We start from the raw sequence: 21,002 nt of genomic DNA, 5'->3' as shown, positions 1-21,002 counted from the left end.
TTGTCAACCTCTTTATTTATTTGCCTACTTATTTGTAAGTAGCTTATAGTAGCCGCTTATATACAAGAAGGTTCTGTGTTGTCTTGGATAGTGACATCTGTCATTCTGTATATGGCTATTGATTTTTTTTTTTTTAAATCACGAATCTGCACAATATCTTTGCGCGTTTCATGTCTGTAGGTAACGTCATATCTTTCGCCTTGCGTAAGAGTTCTTACAACCTTGCGGCAGAAGTGGTGCTAGTCGGGAGAGAGGGTTTAGGATAGGGTGACTTAGGCTTTAAGTGGTACTAAATTCCAAGTTATGTTTAAATCTTTGCTAGAGGCTGCGAAGGGAAATCCTTTTGGGTTTCCCTTAGGAACTGCGTCATGCGATGGTAATATTGGCGTAAAACATGGAAGGGAGATTGCTGCGGCTTCTACAGAGGCCCCTGTTGGAGGTAAAATGTTCAATATTGAAGTTAAAATATTCGAAGTAACTTTACATACATAAATATAGTACCCTGCTCCAGTCTTATACTTAATATTTTATGCAAATATTTTGTTAATTGTGAATTACATCCCAGAATTGGGTACACGATTTTCCCCATCGTCTAAATATGCAGTTTTTTACAGGCAAGAAATTGAAATATTTCGTACAGTACTGTTAAAAGTATTCAGTATATTTTTGGTAAGTGGTAACTTTAATTCAGTATCTTCAGCAAGCACGGCTACCGAAATATTGATTCGGTTCGTGCGTGGATGTTAGAAGTCGTCGTTTCATTGATACCCTAAGTTTCGTGATAAAATAATTGCTGTGCACAAATGATTTTTTGCGTTCTTATCATGGTGTGAAGGCGCCCCCCCCCCCTCTCTCCGACACACACACTACACGTAGACTGTGTGTTGCGCCTCCTGCAAATTAACTAGTGTAAAGATGATTAACACCCAGTGGAGTAACACATTTGTGACAATGCGTATGTGGAAGTAAACCACTTCGCATACGGTGGAAGATGGTGAGCTAAGCCCGCATCTCGTGGTCGTGTGGTAGCGTTCTCGCTTCCCACGCCCGGGTTCCCGGGTTCGATTCCCGGCGGGGTCAGGGATTTTCTCTGCCTCGTGATGGCTGGGTGTTGTGTGCTGTCCTTAGGTTAGTTAGGTTTAAGTAGTTCTAAGTTCTAGGGGACTTATGACCACAGCAGTTGAGTCCCATAGTGCTCAGAGCCATTTGAACCATTTTTGTTGAGCTAAGAGATACTCCTTACGAAAAATAACATTAAACCACTATCTTTTCGCACCAATTGCTTTATTTCAAATAGAATCGGCCACGCGACGCCGAATTCGTTTTTTCTTGCATGGCATCCCAATAGCTGTGAATATAGTGATCAGGTGGGTGCGGTCTTCGTTCATTTCCCAGAATGTTTTGACTATGTGTCACACAAACTTTTATTGACGAAACGACAATCATGTCGAATATTAAACAAAGTTGGCGACTGTGTTGATGCTTTTTATTTAAAAAAATACCTTCAGGTGTGTCCAAGGGAAATGTCGGGATCCTTGTTCACATTGCAAATTAATGACCTGGCAGATACTTAATTTCGACATTTTTGCAGATTAATTACGTAATCTTCGAAGATATGCACGAATGTAGTCAGATCTTGAGATTTCAAAGTGGTGCTGAGATTTGCAACTTTAATTGTTCAAAAAAAAAATCCTGTTACAAAACAGCATTAATTATTATAATTTCAGTAAATCTCCTTTGGAATATATTTAATTTGCCGAAGCATCAATTAGTGGCAATAAGCAATGGAATTGTCAGTACTAAATTTCAAGAAATGCTGTTGAAGTATCTAGAAATATGGTACAGCCTCGTTCATGTCGCTGCTGGTAGGTACCATGAAGATTATTATAATTTAGAGGTGCTGTTCCAGATAGGTCAGTTAACTTGAAAACTTGTGTAGCAGCTGATTGGGTACAGGGACTAAGAATGAGACAGTGTTAGGATTTTTTCCTGGCACTCATTGTTAGGTTCACTTTTGGTTCTGCTTGGCTATGTGTGAACATGCCAACTAACTTGTTTGATGTATTTTCTCCCCATTCCCCTCGTGTAACTGTAACTATTGATATGACCCAAACTTCAGATTTTTAATATTTTTCAAAACCAAAGAGTACCCATCAGCCACTCCTGTACTGATCATTTGAATGCTGGGATGTAAATTCCACACAACTGTAGAGCACTAAAGGGGTAAAATGTTACCATTGTTAACAGATGATTGTAAATTTTATTAGGCGTACTGCATATTTTATTAAAGGGTGGACATAATTTATAGCTTATTTTAATCATAAGGTCTCCAAAGTTATGTCACATACAAAGTAAAAAATTGCCTGTTTTCTGCTATATACTGACAATACCAGATTAGTAGGAACTTGGAATTGGTACCAACTGCAGTCATAAATTTTGCAAGGGTTTAGTAATGTAAATCATCTTGTTGAGATAGTGTTCTGCTGGTGGTCTGCATCTTCTTAGCATGGTACTTCAATGTTGTAATTCATCAGGTGTTTTCATTGTTTGTATGAAATAGTTCTTAACTTTTCTGGTACAGTTGAGCATCCTACGAATTCAGTAAAATTACACAGTCAGCACTAAGTAGTAGACAAAAGCAGCAGCTTAGAAATGTGGAAGAATAGTAGCTTGTTTCAATGTAGCTGCTTTCCTTGTAAACTATCTTGACAGAAGCAGCCTTCTTATAGAAGATGTCTTTGCTTTGGTTAAAGTCCTGTAATATGTAGTTTGTATTGGCTGCAGTGTAATTTGGTGGACTTATACCCTCGGATATAGATTGGATTATTCCTGCATACGTGTGCCTACCCCTATTGGGTATTATTGATTTTACAGACAGTGTCCGCTTTGGTCCCTGACATCAGAATGGCAGTTATAAACCACGTGTCTGCTACAGAAGAATGATGAATGTTAGCTGGGTAGCTCAAATAAGTAATGAAAAGGTACTGAACCAGATTGGAGAGGAAATAGATCCATCTCAAGACATTGAGGAATCATCAGTTTGGGGAGGGAGGAAAGTGTTGTAGGTAAAGAGGCACAGGTTTGACTGCAATAAGTGGATGAGTGTGTGTAGGCTGCAGTAACTATAAATAAGTGTGTAGGATAACGAGCATGCAGATGTGCATTAATACATTATTAAAGCTGAAAAAGGCAACAAACCACTTTTCAAATTTCAATGTTTAAAAAGAGCTATAGCAAGATACAGGAGATAGGCAAAAAATGTGAACACCTGTACTTGCTTCGGAATGGTTTATTAATAAAGGGTTGGTCCCCTATTATGCCTGTAGTGGAGTGTTGTGCCACTCTTCAATCAGAATCTCTTCTACTTCCTGTAGTGATGGAGGCAGAAATCTGCTCAGTCTGTACTCCAGTACTGCCCACACGGTTTAGATAATGTCAAAAGTCCAGGGACTGTGCTGGCCAGGTAAGACATTGCAGTTAAGTTGCATGGTTATCGTACCACGATTGTACTGTTCTGGATGTTTGAATGGGTGCATTGTCGTCTTGGAATATGGCATCATTGTTGGGAACATAATTTGAATCATGGGATGCACCTGATCACCTAAAATGTTCATTGTTGGCTGTAACATGGCCTTTGAGAGTAATGATGGGACCAGCAGAATACTATGATATGGCTGCCCACACAATCACACTTCCACATCCATACTTAACCCTTGGAATTAAGCAGGATTGTAGGCTTCTTTTGGCACTCTCCAGATGTAAACTTTGTTCGGTGTTGGGAATAACAAAAATGTTGACTCATTGGATCATATGGCGTATTTCCACTGATCAGCTACCCAGGTTTTATGCTTCTCACACCATGTTTTACACTTCTTTGCATTTGTTGTCACTAATAGTTTAGGTACATAAGCTCATCCATGCATATTTGCTTTTTGGAGTTCTCAGCAGACAGTGTCAGTAGGTATGAGGTCTCAAAGATGGTTATCGAGCTCTGCTGTCAATTCAGCTGCTGTAGTTTTGTGTTTTGACACTGTTTGTGTTAGTGTACAGTGATCTGTCTGTCTAGTTTTGATTTGTGCCCACTATTATGTTTACACAATGTCTTTCCATGTTTTGTGTAGGCTGTCATGACTGCTGAAACAGTTGCTCTTGAAACATTCAATAAGTTGGCTGTCGTGGTTACCTATCTCATGATAGTCATTACTGGGCATGACCACCAGTGAAAGCAGCAATGTTATACACGAGATCTGCTGATATTTTTACATGGGATTTTATGTGGGTATGGCCATCAGTCAGCTGTCGACTTGAATGAGTGTCCACCAGAAACTTGGCCAAAAGCATGAGTTGACCTCCCAGCGGTGGAACATGCCGCTGTGTACAGCATGCTGGATTTCAGTGGCTCCCTCACTATCCATGCCATCTAGAGTCAGGTGGGAGTTGTCCTTGAAACAAATCTTACTTTCCTGTAATCCTTCTGCCCTCAGTCTCCACTAATCCCATGTGTCCTGAACATTTACGCCTGTGCACATGTTAATGTGCTTGCCCCACATGCAGATAGAAGCATGTATGTAGGTTGCATGCCTCTTAAACATTGTGTGTGATTTCATTCACACTTTTCATGTAAGTTAAAATCATGTGAAGCTGGCACACTTTCAATTTCTTCACATTCACATTGAAACTGTCAGATTCCCACACAACTTCCTATGTTGGTTATTCATTTGCTGGCCGCATCTATTTCCCTGTGGGACAAGCTGCAGCAGCACGGCGACTAGCTGGAAGGTGCACAGGTGTAAACGCATCTTAATTACACTCACACTGTACCCCGTCATTGCTGTCTCCCCTTCTGTTGTCTCACCCTTTGTACACTCCCTGTTGTAATCCTGTGCTGCACAACTCCGACACCTGTCACCTTACCGCTCTGCACCATCTGCCTCTCCCCATATTCCTATCCTGTGCACCTGCTGCCTTTCTATCGGACACCAGCCAACATTCCCCAACCCTTCCTCACATTCCCTGCCTCTTGTCTTCTTTCTCTCACTTCATGTGACTCAACCCTTCATGCATGTGAGGTGCAGCATTGCAGTTACCATTACCATATTTGTGTATGGTGGTGGTAGATTCAGCCAACCAGTACTTCAAAGTAGTGGCCACTTAGTGTTTTGTAGTGCAATGAAAATACACATTAAAATTCAGAATTCATACTACCATCCAAGATGTGGTAAAAATAACTTTAATTATTGATTTAATATTCACACTTTAGAAACTGTAGTTCATGCATGCAGAATATTTTGTTTCAAATGAATAACCAACATAGGAAGTTGTGTGGGAATCTGACAGTTTCAATGTGAATGTGAAGAAATTGAAAGTGTGCCAGCTTCACATGATTTTAACTTACATGAAAAGCTAGAAGAAATTGCTAGTATGTACAGGGTGGTCAGAAACAGTTTGAAAACCTAGTAAAGGTGTTGCAAGGTAGGTTGTGCAGGGAAATGTTAAGAAAAAATGTGATATGTTGTGCTGTTTTATAGTTCATTAGCATTGAAGTTAGCAAAGCAGACCATTGTGCACACATCAAAAGGCCTAAAAGGCAGTGTCACTAAATGTGTTCATTTGAATTCCAATATCCAAACAAGTGAGACAAAGATTGGACACATGGTGGTAGTAAGGATCAAACTGGAGCCAAAGGCTGAAAAGTCTCGTGCATTATCATCTACACTATGAGAACTGACACTGACTGTCTGGTGGGCCACTGGGATTTGCTTGCACAAGGACCTGATTGACTAACTTCTGTGCTAGTTGACTCATAAATGACACAGCATGTTGTTGTTGATTTTTTTTTAACCTACCCTGTAACACCCTAACAAGCTAATCAGTTTCCGGTCACTGTGTAGAGAAGAAAAATTGCCTCCTTTACAGCCAACAAAGCCAATTTAGTTCTTGATCTTGTGGAGAAGAGATATGGGGAAGCTGTTAGGTACATCTCTGCAGATGATATACCAAATGTTGAGATCCCTAGAAGACAGTAACAGGATATCTAATTATGAAAGAAGAAATGGACATGGAAAATTAAAAACCAATAAAGAAACAGGATGTGATTAAATTCCAATGGAACTCATTATATTCCTTGGTGAAGAAGGTATCAGTCTCAACTTTTTAACAAAATTTGATATGGTTCATAACTCTACCAATGCCTATTAACAACTTCTAGTGTATTATCAAAAAAGAATGGGTGAAAATGTGATTATTCTCATTAATCTTGAGTCATTTCCTTGAATATTCAAGTGTCCATCCCATGCTTGAAAAATGGGAGAAATTCATTGGTGAGACAGTTTGTGTACAGGAAAAGTTTAGGTATGCGAAAGAGTAGTTGCAGTGTAGATTTCACTGTAAAAATGCTATGATCAGGATTAAAATACAGATACTTGTTTTGAATTGTAAACTTAAGGAAATTCTGAAAAATAGATGTAGATCAGAAAGACATCTGCTGTATCAAGAATTTGTTGGAATGAGACTGTTAAAGTTGTTTGATGTTGCCAATTTGGTTAACTGTAGATTGCTAAAATATTGTAAAATTTAAGATTCCAGTTGGTATCCCTTCAGGGTTTTCGCCAACCTGGACACGTTTTATGTGCTCTTAAATACCTTAATGGTGGGCATTGTTAATGGTGGTTGAAATGTTTGTGTGGCTAGTGGTTTGCTGATGCTGGTGCTCTTGTAAGTACAAAGAATGTTTAATAGTGGTGCCCCTGTTTTTTAATAGTTGGCGTATTTGTTTTATTGCTTAGAATTCATCTTTGTGTGCATCTTGAGTGAAATAAGCAGTCAGTTTTAAGTGTGTTGGCAACTACCACATTGGCCCTGTTCAGTGCTAATCAGCCTTTTGCTACTGAAGTTAGCACAGTATGGGGGTGCTGAATTTGATTTTGATACTAACATACTGGGTGATTTGCTTGAAGAGGCTGATACAGACAATGGAGTATTTAGCGAAGAGGAAGATTTGCTTGAAGAGAATATTGTGTACGGATAAGGGACATAGACCAGACTTTGAAAGCAACAAATGAGAAAAATGAGAAATCAGAAAAATCCCAGGTGGCCACTAAAGAAAGCTGAACTCTAATCTTTTGTGTGTAAAATACTCTTGTAATTATAATTTATAACTAGTGCATAATGTAAATTGACTTCTTTTCTAATAAAATTTTGGGCAGTAAAGTTGTCATAGAGTAGTACATTCTGTACTTAGTGTGTAACATGACATTGGAGAAATAATTGTAATTAATGAGTTGTAACCTGTAAATTGTTTTATTTTCAAATAAATTTGAAGTAGGAAAATTTGTTTTAGTAGAAGTGTAAAATTACCCTTTTCAGTGCTCTAATGTAATATCTGTAGAAGAGTCTGGCAAGAATGTGTTCTGCCACCTCTGTTATTTAATTTGTACCTTAGCACTTTTAAGGAAGCACTTGGTAATACAGAAAAAATGTGTATAGGTTAATGTTGTCTTCCTATGTTGATACAGAATTCATTGTGGATAATATAGCTGAATCTTGTCAACATTATAGATTGCAAACCAGAATGTCAACACCAACAAGATGCATTTTATGGTTCACACAGCAGCCTGACTCATTTACAAATGGAAATTTAAGTTCCAATGGCTCCTTAATACAGTGTGTAGAAAAGATAACTTGGAGAATGCCTTTGTGAAGATGAGAGCTCAGGCATGGAGCCATAGTGTCACATAAACACCTGTAATACTTTCATAAAATTCAAGAATACTACTAATGTAAACCTAGGTCTAAACCTTAACTAGATCTGTAAGAGTAAATTTGGTCTGTAATTCTTTGTTCTGAAGGATGGACACTAAATATGCAAACAGCAAAGAAGCTAGATCTTCGAAATGTGAATTTATCACAGAACAGATTAAATTCTGTGAACAGCAAAAATAACAATGATGTATTGTGATAACATACACAATGAGAAATATTAGCAGCATATATCAGAAGAAAAACTCATATCCAAAACATATCTTTTGGAACTAAATATATAATTCCGCAGTTGATAATATGAGGGAAGATGGGGGTAAAAGAAGGAAATGGCAAAAGATATCATATTGATTAACATAAAACAGTGGATAAGATTTCATAGTCCAAGCAACTACTATGCACTGCACTCCCTAGAATAAAGATGCATTATGTAGTTGCCATTATCCATTGATGATGATGATGATGATGTTAAGAATATCATAATCTAGATCACAATGCAGGTGTCTATAGACTTAAACAGCTTTTGTAGTCAAAAAGCAGATGTTTGTGTAATTGCATAAAAATTGATTTCCCCATAAGCAGTTACCAGGCAGACAGATATGTTGTATTGTCAGGCTGTCACTATGATTGAGCTCTTTCAGTGGCCTATGAATGTGTGTTGTTCAGAGATTGATTTCAATTAATTGCCAGACTGTAAAGTGACTGGAGTGTTCAACAGGTCCTGTTAAGATCCTTATAAATTTGGCAGCTGAGGAAATTATTTATGAAACTTCAGGGCTCACAACTAGTTTCTCAGCATAAGTAATCGCTCTTACTGTGAATGAAAAATACCAATGGTGCTATTTAAGAGAATTCAAGAAAATAGTGCTAGACCCAGTGATGTTTCAATAAAGTTAAGAAATTTAATTATTTGGAAGAGTTCAGGAAGTTTTCCTCACTGAATCTATGAATAGAAGACAAACAAATGGTAGTTTTCCTGCCATAGTGGTGTAGCTTGTATTTTAAGTTTGGGCAGTGTAACTTCACTCTGTGTTGGGTTGCTGGAAGCTAACAATAAGGAGCTATATGAACATTGATAGGGTGTGTGAGGCATGACTAGGAGTTAAACATATGTAAACGAGAAGATGCAACTCTCAACTGTTTTCAAGCAAATAGCTTGAATATTTTAGCCATACTTTGCTTATATAGTTTATAATGTCACTAGTATTCAAAGATTGCACAGACAAGCAAGTGTATGCGTAGTTCTATTAGTGTGATGTCTGTGGGTTGAATGTCACTACCAGTAATTTTTTTAATTCCCTCATAATTGTGATAACAAATGTGTGGTAGCCACAAAATTGTGTGATGACAGAGCTGTTTGAATGTAAATGACATTGGTTTTTTCAGGCATGCATTGAAAAAAAACAATGCATAAATTAAGTTTTCATTAAAAGGTCTGTATGTTGCTATAATTATTGTTCTCCATCCTTCTGTGGACAGATTGGTGCAGTGCTCCATAGGTTACCCATTTGACTGAAAGTTCTTGTCTACCCTTTTAGATTAGATTAGATTAGATTTACTTTCATTCCAATTGATCCGTAGTGAGGTGGTCCTCCTGGATGTGGAACATGTCAGAAAAACAACAATACATGACAAATATTTACAACTAAAACAAATAAGCTAATGTACCATTCCACAGGTCCCAAGTGGAATGATCGTCATTTTTTAATGAACACTTAGTCATTTTACAAATACTAATGCACTGAATTTAAAATAAAAAAGTTTATTTATTTATAAGGTAATAAACATGTAATACAACTACTGTAATACTTATTTACAATGAACACATTACTGCACTGAAATGGTGCAGAAGTTAGATTATACTTACACACACACACACACACACACACACACACACACACACACACACACACACACACAAATTTCAGTGAACACATTACTGCACTGAAATTGTGCAGAAGTTATGTTGTACTTATATACAAATCAGTTGGTTTTACTAAGAAATTCATCAATGGAGTAGAAGGAGTTGGCCACCAATAAATCCTTTAGGCTTCTCTTAAACTGAATTTCATTGGTTGTTAAGCTTTTTATGGCTGCTGGCAAGTTATTGAAAATGTGTGTTCCTGAATAATGCACACCTTTTTGTACAAGACTAAGTGACTTTAAATTCTTGTGAAGATTATTCTTATTTCTAGTATTGATTCCATGAATTGAGCTGTTGGTTTGAAAAAGTGATATATTTTTAATGACAAATTTCATTAAGGAATAAACATATTGGGAAGCTGTAGTTAGTATCCCTAGTTCCCTAAACAGGCTTCTGCAGGATGTTCTTGAGTTCACACCACATATAATTCTTACTGCACGTTTTTGTGCCCGGAAAACTTTAGCTTGGCTTGATGAATTACCCCAAAAAATAATCCCATATGACATTATGGAATGAAAGTAAGTATAGTATGCCAGCTTTTTCATTTTTATATCCCTTATGTCTGACAAAATTCGCATTGCAAACAGAGATTTGTTAAGATGCTTCAGCAGTTCTGTGGTGTGCTCCTCCCAATTGAATTGATTATAAAGCTGTAACCCCAAGAATTTAACACTGTCCACTTCTTCTATCTTCTTGTCATCATATGTTAGACATATACTCTTGGGACACCCCTTACAAGTTCTGAACTGCATGTAGTGTGTTTTTCAAAGTTTAGTGACAAAGAATTGGCTAGGAACCAGTGATTAATGTCCACAAATATTTTATTGGCTGATCTTTCTAAGACTACACTTGATTTGCTATTTATTGCAATGTTTGTATCATCGGCTAACAAAACAAACTTGGCATCTGGTAATGTTACTGATGAAAGGTCATTGATATACACAAGAAAAAGGGCCCCAAAATGGAACCTTGTGGGACCCCACATGTAATTAGTTCCCAGTTGGATGATGCCTGATAGCTTGATACATGTCTCTTTCCTAATAACACCCTTTGTTTCCTGCCAGAGATATAAGATTTGAACCATTTTGCAGCATTTCCTGTTACACTATAATATTCTAGTTTACTTAAAAGGATATTGTGATTTACACAGTCAAATGCCTTTGATAGATCACAAAATATACCAGTTGCCTGCAATTTTTTGTCTAATGAATTAAGCACATCTTCACTGTAAGTGAAGATAGCCTTCTCAATATCAGAACCTTTTAGAAATCCAAACTGTGACTTTGACAGTATGTTATTTGAGATAAGATGGTTATAAAGACTGTACATTACTTTTTCGAAAATTTTTGAGAATGCTGGTAACAGTGAAATTGGATGGAAATTTGATGCTATTTCTTTATCTCCGTTCTTAAACAGTGGCTTAACTTCAGCATATTTCAGCCATTCATGACATTATGGAATGAAAGTAAGTATAGTATGCCAGCTTTTTCATTTTTATATCCCCTACGTCTGACAAAATTCGCATTGCAAACAGAGATTTGTTAAGACGCTTCAGCAGTTCTGTGGTGTGCTCCTCTGGATTTGTAAATAGTCTTCATTGTCTCCTTAAGAATTTTTTCCTATGATGATTATCAAAATAATAAACAAATCATTATTGATAAACTGCAAAGTAATAATTAACCTGTTGGAATCCCATGAGAATGAAAAGAAACTGCTGGCAGAGAGATTTGATCCAATGATGTTGCCTAAGCATTTACTCATTTGACTGCAGTCACCTTTAATAGTAGCAACCATAGAAAATATATAAGCACATAGTTAAGTCCGAACTGTGTCCTACACATCACATCAATATAAATGAAATTGGTGAGATGAAGTTCCTACGCTCCCCTTGTTAAGGAAAATGACGTCCTGCATTTCATCTTTTTTGACTGAAATAGTGTAGTAAGATCATGGCCACTTTTTTTTAATGAAGTGTCATCCTTTCTGCATCCTCTCTCTGCTAGTCTCCATCAATATTAACTGTTTCTGCCAATACTTTAATTGGTAAAAGTGTATAAATGGTTTGTTAGTAAGAAATTACTATGGAATATGATGAACACGTGCCAAAAGTCTGAAAGCCAGGATTTTGTTGGTTAAAATACATTTGTGTTTAGATAAACTACTGCAAAATGAATACTGACTGGTGATAGTATCATTTTAAAAATCCTTTTCTGGATTTGTAAATAGTCTTCATTGTAGACATCATTTGTTAAAAGCATGAACTGAACTTGACTGTAAATGTCATTTTGCACTTTTATTTACATTGACATTTTAAAACAGAAAAATCTTTTAGGAACTTTGTGTAATCTAAGCTGTTCACTTGTCATAGATTTCAATGCTGTTCATGCCAGTGTATCATCTACATCCTTTCTCTCTAAATTGTTCTAAATACTTAAATCATGTTGAAGTTTTCTTTTATATGTATATCCTTGTTTGTGAGGTATTAAATTATTTTTGTTGGATGATTTCAGGGCTTGATAAATAATTTGCTTGCTGTGAGATATCTTGATGTACTGCCCATTCTTAATACTTAGACTATACTTGTTTGTAAGACTGACTATGAAATGGTTACTTCTGTTTTTGCACAAACAATGAGCAATAAGAATGAAGTGACAATGCAAAATAAGACTCACAAAACCATGATCTTGGGCTGGGTTTGGAATAATTGAATGAACTGTTCAATAAATGTGCTGAGCTTCTTGTCATAGTGTCAAATTCAGTTGAAAAACTCACCTTTCAACCTAAATCCAGCTATCAAGCTTCACTATGAACTAATCTGCAACCTTCATTCCAAACAAATAATAAATTTTGGCACTGATCGAAAATTTAAGGGCAAGTGTGTAGAAGTAATGTTGGTTTCAATTTTGAGCCCCCAGGTGCACGAGTCTGTTTAGTTGCTTAAAACTCACATTGGATATGTAAGTCTGTGTTGTCAGCATCTGTGCTGTAGAGGAAGTGTCCTGTCTTAACATGCCTCCATTCTGAGGCCCTACACCGCTACAGCAATAGTTCTGCATTCATTATTAAAGATTTGAATATATCAGTGCATGAAGATGATTAACTAAACTGCTCCTAGCAAAGTACTTCAGAAGAATATGGCAGTCTGCTATGTTAATAACTGAAATAGTGAGGAATTATGGGAAAATTATCATTACATTTTATTGCTTTGGTAAAACAATGGGCATAGAAATGTGGACATAGCCATGTGTAACATATCCTCTTTTGGTGGACAGGAGCTTGCCACAGTGTAGGTAGTTAGGAGAGATTAGATGAATTTCTAAAAAAAAAAAAGAAAAGAAAGAAAAGTTAGAGATATTTAGTGCAAATTTTTCTGAACTCATTGATCCGTATATTTAAATTTACTGTATGGTTACTGTTAGAATTGGATGAGTGAATGTTAATCTTCTTATTAGTCGTATACTTCCTATTGAGACTATATTGGAATTTTTATTAAAAATTGGTTTTTTTCTGTTACAGACTCCTGTGAATTTGGTTCTCCAAAATATTTTGCGTTGTGTGGGCTTGGTGGTATTTTATCCTGTGGACTCACACACACAATGGTTGTTCCACTTGATCTGGTTAAATGTCGTATTCAGGTTGACCCCGCAAAATATAAATCAATAATAAACGGTTTCAAGGTATGTACTACATGTAAAAACTTAACTAAGTGCATTGGAATTGAAAGGCAGAAAAGTTTGTGCACTTCAGTTTTTGTTCATTTTCAGTTCATATAGCATTTAAGGAACATTTGTTTAGTGGTTGTGGGTGGTATTCTATTTACGTGATTGGGTTTAAAGTATCTTGATGTTTAAATGTAGTAATGGAAGTCCTCACAAATATCACCCATTCAGAAGTATATGAATGAAGTAATTAACAATAGTAAACAGTATGCACCAAAAACAATTTCATTCATACTGATACTTTGTGGCTGGTTCAAATTTTTCACTTTGCCCTGAACCTTTGATCTGTGTTCAGATTTGGTGATACTTTATGGTTCAGTTAATGTAGTTATACATTAATCCATAATCCAATGCTCAATCAGGGCCTCTTCAGGATACATGGCCTGTGAAATAACACTAGTGTCCACATTTATCAATACAAATAGATGTCACACACTTCAGTTTAATAATACATGGTAACATCTCAATGTGTGTTGCTTCCATTACTGAAAACATTTCTCCTTGACTACTACTTCTATTACAGAGAAGAATTTCAATAATTGTAATCTGTAAAAGGTGGTGGGTAGAAATTAGGTTCATAGTTTAATATTCACCACTTGTTAATGACATACATCATATGTACAAATTAGTGATGTGAATGTAAAAAAAACATGTACCACATCATTGAGACTTATTGTATGAGTTACCCATAGAACATGAAACTAACTCTACATATCATAACAAAATCGAATAGGATTGGATTGTGGCTTCAGAGAATGAAATGTATGCCCCATTGTTAGCTGTACTGTCTAGCAGAGAAGTGGGTTATCAATCCATACATCTTAAATAGATATGTCAATAGAAGTAACAGCATTGGAACAGGAACAGTCTTTCCATCCATTTCTGGATGGAAAAAAAGGTTGTACATGATTCAAAAGAACAATCAAGGCAATTTTCCCTAATTGATTTACGGAAACAGAAAACCTAAATCTGGATTATTAGGCATATATTTGGACCCTATTGCTGTTACATGTGAAGAGTTAAGCTCTGTACCACCTAGTATTGTATGTTAGGGAGAAGGCCAGGGGAAAAGCAGTATCTGTGATGCAGAGCAGAAGTCTTTCACATTCCTTAGAACATGCGGATTGAAACGTACGTTCACAAATCTGTCAAAGGGTTTGACTTTCAGCTCTAAAACTTCCTTGGCACAGCAAACCCTGCTTAGTTCAGTTACCCACACCCTCAAAAGATCTGATTCTCTGCAATACCTGACATGCTAGATTATCACATCTTTCTTCTCGTTCTATGCAGGGTAATGCATTCTGGCAGATGTTTACCTCTATACATCTCATGGATACTAGGTCATCACTAAGTTTCTGAATTGTACTGAGACTCGTAAATGTTTTCCCTTTCAGTCCATGTGTGTACCAGTGTGCCCCTCAGTGTTCAAAATCACTTTGGGTGCCCAAAGAATGTAGTGCAAAGGACACATGCTAGTGGGCATAGAATGGTATACCAGTAAAAGCACTCCTAACATTGTGAGCCTATCACTGTCACATGGTTTGTCTGACCTCATATGTTAACAAATTTCTTGATCTGCCAGCTTTACAACTCACCTTGTTCTCTTTGGGTTATGGCCACTGCATACACAATGGAGCAACAGTAAACCCTTATAGGTAGCAACTTCACAATATAACAAACTGGCCATCTGCAAAACTTTGTAAAGTGGGTATATGGTCACATTGGTATTGATAATTGCTGGTGGTCTCAAATCCATTCAGCTCTACAATAGAACAAAATCTGAAGCTATGTACCATTTACTGACGTAATTTATAAAACATATGGTTGAAATTGTTCAGAATGTTGTCCAGTGACACCTGCCTTGCCCATATCGTATTTATATGAAGATGGTGTGTAGAACAGTATTCCCAAGATGTTGAATGAAGCCTGGCAGCTAACTCATCGAAAGGTCATTAGCATAGATCTTTTAACTTATACTTGCAGAACATGAAATAGTCCCATACTTTTAGCATATTCAATGATTGTGTAAGTGCAACAATATGCTGCTCTTTCTCCTATAACCTGTGTTTTACCAAATAAATATTATGGTAAATTGAACATCGTGTGAGGCTTGTCCAAAATCAGTTTAAAATTTCCTTGGTTTACCAATGATATGAATGTTATCTAACTTCCCTGTAATAAAATTTATAGAGCAATACAGCTCAGCTCTCCCCCCCCCCCCCCCCCCCCCCTCAGAAAGTGAGGTTTTGTAGGACATCTGCTTCACTAATTGTATTAATTCATTTTAAAGTATACTGGAAACAATTTTACTGTATGGTAGATCCCTCATCCTTAGGTGAGCTGACACTTCAAATACTCTTTGCCACCACATGTATTTAATTTTATTGAACAGAAGCATTGTCAAAACATAAGGAAGGAAGCAGGCAATACAGCACGAAAGAATAAAAGTCCAGTAAGTAATAGGGTGGGCAAGTCCTCTTGGTGGTGCTTGCAGCAGTACCATGTAGTGACAGTCATCAGGGACAATGACCTCTTATGGGCCTTCAAATTAAATGGTCTGGGATCCAGACAAACAGTTCAAATATGGTCTCGAACTTAATGGTTATATGTGTAAATATTAAAGCTTCTGAGGTCAGCACCCTTGAGATTTCATATACCATTCATAATCAGTTCACTGGGAGTTCAGTGTCTAGTTTCTGCCTTGTTGATTCATGTTGTGAGAGGCCACTCTATTGCCTGTCTTTTTGATTCTGATTCAAATATGTGAAACTGTCTTCTTGCACCACCACTTTCAATTATGAAGTGCATAAAGTTTGTGCCTGTTTTTCTAGCCTTGTTACTCTGGTCATTCAGTGCACAATCCTTTGCATAATGTTGTTCGTGGTACCTAATAATTTGGATATTTATTTTACATATTTGCTTTCCATTATGCTCCATTTTATATACTGCATTGTACATGTCGGTGTGTGAAGACTGGAAGTGAAAGTTCATACAGTAATAAAATGTTGATTTTACATTGTTTAAAGAATTTAAAATAACCACTGCTCAACTAGTCGGTGGGAATACTTTGGAATTAGATATTGAATCGTATGACGAACTTGTGGGCAATTTTTTATGACAGAACAGAGAATTTCTACAGTGGTATCAAGAAATACTTAGATTTCATGTTTCACACATTGTAATTAAGACTTTCAAAGGTTGTGGTTATTTAATAATTAGTAGGTTGTAATTACTAATAAATTTGTTTACAGGCCTGTTTGTGTTAATCAAATATGTAATGCATTCTTTCATTACCTCTTTGAATGTCTATGAATAAACTGATGAAAGGCAGTTAAAACTTGTTTGTTAGAGATGTTAATTGATGTGCCAGATTTACCCAGAGTTTTGTCAAGTGTCAATATACAAATAGAGACTGAGAAGTCTGCAAGCTACCATTTCAAATTTTAATATTTTTAAGTGTTTTCTTTTAGAAATATTAAATATTAGCAAAGTAGAGGTGTGATTGGCCTGTATTGGGACTGTTTGACAAAACTAAAAATACTTCTTAAAATATTAGTTTACTCTCCTGTTTGCAACCTATAGTTTAATATTTATAGTTATGCATTTGTACTTTCTTTTGGCAGAAATGTGAGAATCAATGTTGCTCTGACATTTTATAGATTCAATCTGTTCTGTTTCAGCAACTACATAGATTGTCAACCGAAGTATTTGTAGGCATAAAATAGTGCAGGATCAGTTTGGGATCCATGCATAATAGAAATGTTATTACACCTTATGCCATTGAAGTTGGAGCCATCTAGCCATTGTTCTGCTGCAGGTGACAAGCTGCATGTTGTGCACAAGCACCTCAACCTTACTTAAATAGTGCAAAATTGAGTTTTAATAATCAGGCATGTGGCTGGTTCCTCTGTCCTTTTCCAGTGCTGATGGTCAGTGTGTGTCCTTATTAATGAACATAGGAATGGTATAAAATTCTAAATTTCCCTGTGTGTTCTTGGAGTAAATTGCCTTCTAATGACCTTGCCTAAGAGTTCAGTTACAGTAGTGTTCTGTGTGGTGTGTTTAACAAGAAATGAAACAAGTTCATGTCTGTTTTTAATGGTTTTGGTTGGCATTGGTTTGTTTTTTGCTGAGATTTCTCTATTATGGCATACCACGTTTGAAATCATTCAGCAAACAATATGATAAAATCAGCTTGTCTTTATTATGAATAAAAATTTAATTCTTGCTTTGCAAGTAAATGTAATAGCACCCTCATTTTGGAAAGGATTTCTAAGGAATGGTAGATTCCCAGTCACGATAGGTCATGTTCCTGGAATGGTGATTTATCATTCACTTTGTTTGGCCTGAATGTAATTCGTTTGGTCTTGCACCTCGTTCTAGTTTCTCAGTTCACTGTCCGCAGCTCGTGGTCGTGCGGTAGCGTTCTCGCTTCCCGCGCCCGGGTTCCCGGGTTCGATTCCCGGCAGGGTCAGGGATTTTCTCTGCCTCGTGATGACTGAGTGTTATGTGATGTCCTTAGGTTAGTTAGGTTTAAGTAGTTCTAAGTTCTAGGGGACTGATGACCATAGATGTTAAGTCCCATAGTGCTCAGAGCCATTTGAACCATTTTTCTCAGTTCACTGTTCCCACCTGTCTCTCATTTGGCCAAACTTGCCACCCCCCCCCCCCTCCCAAATTAGTCACTCATTCCTCATTCCAGTTCCACTTTTTATAATTATGTAACAAAACTTGTGTGTTATATGTACATCATCTTCAGGCAACAAAGAGATATCTGCTGAAAAACATGTGGGCTACTGTTTGGCTGTGCAATAATATAAACCTTACACACCAGTAGCACAACATAGACAGTAATACACACATAAGGCTACCAGTATCATGTCCCAATTGTGACCCTGTATCATTAATTTGTTAGGTAAAATTTTGTGTTTTGATATGCAGGGAGTTTAAGTGAATATTAATAACAAATGAAAGGGGTTAGTAGAATACAATGAAATAAGCAAATGTCCTAATCATAGGTTAGGAAATCAATGGTATCCCCAAGATGGATTGAGTACAAAAACACCTTATAACTAAGTCCTCAGGGATCCAAACTGCTGGTAAGCACTTGAGGATGAATGTGTGTTCCACCTGGCCACTGTCCATATCAAGGAAGGCTTCAGTGTGTCTCCTCATTGATGTCTATGTGTGTTCAAAAATCCCATGCATCTTCCAAATGCATTGGCAGCCGTTCAGTGTGTTCCCAGAGTTAGACTGTAAATAGGGTTGGAATAAACAAATCTTTAAATATCCCCTCAGAAAACATTGAACAAGATGAAGTGTGGGGCATGGGAGGCTCCGATATAGGTGAGCCACAACCAATGCCCATGTTGCCAAAATGCAATTTACCAGTTCCTATGTATCCATAATGATGATCAGATGAAGTGCAGTTTCACTTTTAAATTTATGCATAACTTGCAGTGTTTTGAAATAAATATAGCCTTACATATTAAGAGTAATACTGACATGACTGCATTTGTGCAGATCTATTAGGAAAAACCTTAGATTTCCAGGTAGTGTTTTTTAGGATTATTGGCCTTTCTTTTTCCTCTTCTCACCACCTTTCATTTGTACCTATAATAGCCAAACACTCTGTATATTTTATTTTAGTGTATGGCTAAGTTATGAATAATATTACAATTATCTCAAACTATGGACTAATATTCAGGCCATGAATGGTTGAGACCTCAATCACCAGGAACTCTGTTGAATTGTCATGGTAAGCTGTAAGGACATTTCTTGTTTTATAAGGCTGGGTGATGAGAGCAAAACTAATCTTTGCTAATGCTTGGAATGTCTGTGTGAACCTGGTTAGGATTTTTTGTACTTCCATACAACTGCAAGTTTCCTGCTGTGAAGATTGGGATGGTATATGTGTAGTATGGGCAGCCAGAAAGTAGATGTTGGTCTGATGGTACCAGTTGTAACACACATGGTATGGTTGATCTGTGTGTCAACAAGTTTGGTATCAGCACTTTTCATGCAGGCTGGTGAGCAATATTATGGAACATGGTAAACCAGTCAGCTGGAGAAACTTGAATTGGTTACTAAAACATATTGATTTAAATTTTACTGAAATATTAGTATTTTGTATTGATTTATGTTCTAAATGTATACATTGTATCAGTATGCATAAAATGATCTGTAAATGTAACTGTGTGTTTAATAAAATTTGAATGATAGGCATTATTAAAAGCTCTTTGTACAAGCCAGGAGTGAGAGTAAAAATGGGCTGATGTCCAGTGGGCTTGAGTCAATTGTTTAAGTGCAGTGTTTGGCAATGGTATTGTCAGTTTAATGATCTGGCTTCTAATTCTGAGTGGTAGTATGCTGAGCTACTGGGATAATAAAATATTATCTGCGTAGTGGAACTTGGACTAGCTGACACACACACACACACACACACACACACACACACACACACACACACACACACACTCACTGTTGCTTTTAATAAGATTTAACTTAAAAAGAGGACTGAGCTTACCCATGACCATGGATTTCTTCTAAATTTATGGTATATGTGGAGCTTCGCAGAAAGAATTGTACTTCCTGTTGGATTCAGCAGATTACTTTCCAATGAGGGATAGTAAAGCGTGCAGGACTTAAAGTACGCTTAGTTTCATTTTGACCTTAGAGAAGCCTGTAGCTGCTCGCAAATGTTGGGATCTCCTGTTTTTGATGCATATTACCCCAGCATGTGTGAAATACATGTAAAATAAGGAAAGAATCTAAATTTCTAGTCTATCTTCTTGTACACCTCAATCCCTTCCTGGAGTTTTATTTTTCAATCTCAGATTTTTCCTTTACCTTCGATTTTTCATGCCTTCAATGAAAAAATGTCTGCCCCAATAGCTGAATAGTCAGCGTGACGGGCTGCTGTCGTAAGGGGCCCGGGTTTAATTCCTGGGTGGGTCGAGAATTTTCTCCACTCGGGGACTGGGTGTTGGTTTTTGTCTACATTTCATCCTCATCCAGTGGGCTGGTGCTCAGCGTGGTGTCGGATGTATTAAGACCAAGGTGGCTGGGCCTGCCCTGTAAGGGGCCTCCTGGGCAAATGCTCATATCCAATGAAAATTATGATAAACACAGTATAGTGAGCATTTCAATTTGAGCAGTATGTTATGCAAAAATTGAAAATCGTATCCACACACACACACACACACACACACACACACACACACACACACACACACACACACAAAACTTTGGATTATCTTTTGGAAGTCTTTCCACTGTGCCAATCGTTGCCTGGTAACTACGCTAACATAAATGGCATGTGCTTCACCTGAGCCACATCAGAAATGCTATGTTTTGTAAATGCTAGGCAGTGTGTCTGCCTCTGCCAGACTGAGCTTACCAGTGTGCGAATACCTCCCAGCTATCAACACTTCTGTCCAGTCATCAGTTTCCCACTCCCTGCTTTTTATCCTCCCCCATTGCAGCCAGTCAATCATTGACCATTGCAAACTGGCAACAGATCTCCTCTATGCACATATAATAACCAGTAGGGATGGTGTATAGTCAGTTGTTAATCTTTTTGCTGCTCATGACTGTTCCTC

General features: G+C 37.1%; 1 protein-coding gene across 1 annotated transcript in view; it reads left to right on the top strand.

Annotated features, from left to right (window-relative positions):
• The first annotated feature begins 200 nt into the window (after positions 1–200).
• LOC126183329 (phosphate carrier protein, mitochondrial-like) overlaps positions 201–21,002 on the top strand; it is a 44,421-nt gene continuing 23,619 nt past the window's right edge. Inside the window, exons 1-2 of the mRNA XM_049925194.1 lie at positions 201–439; positions 13,199–13,359. Of these exons, the coding sequence (XP_049781151.1) occupies positions 304–439; positions 13,199–13,359 (297 nt within the window). The 5' untranslated portion in view covers positions 201–303. The remainder of the gene's footprint in view (positions 440–13,198; positions 13,360–21,002) is intronic.

This window comes from Schistocerca cancellata, chromosome 4 (genome assembly GCF_023864275.1).
Source record: "Schistocerca cancellata isolate TAMUIC-IGC-003103 chromosome 4, iqSchCanc2.1, whole genome shotgun sequence".
NCBI classification, from domain to species: Eukaryota; Metazoa; Arthropoda; class Insecta; order Orthoptera; family Acrididae; genus Schistocerca; species Schistocerca cancellata.
This window is presented reverse-complemented; position numbering and strand designations above follow the sequence as displayed.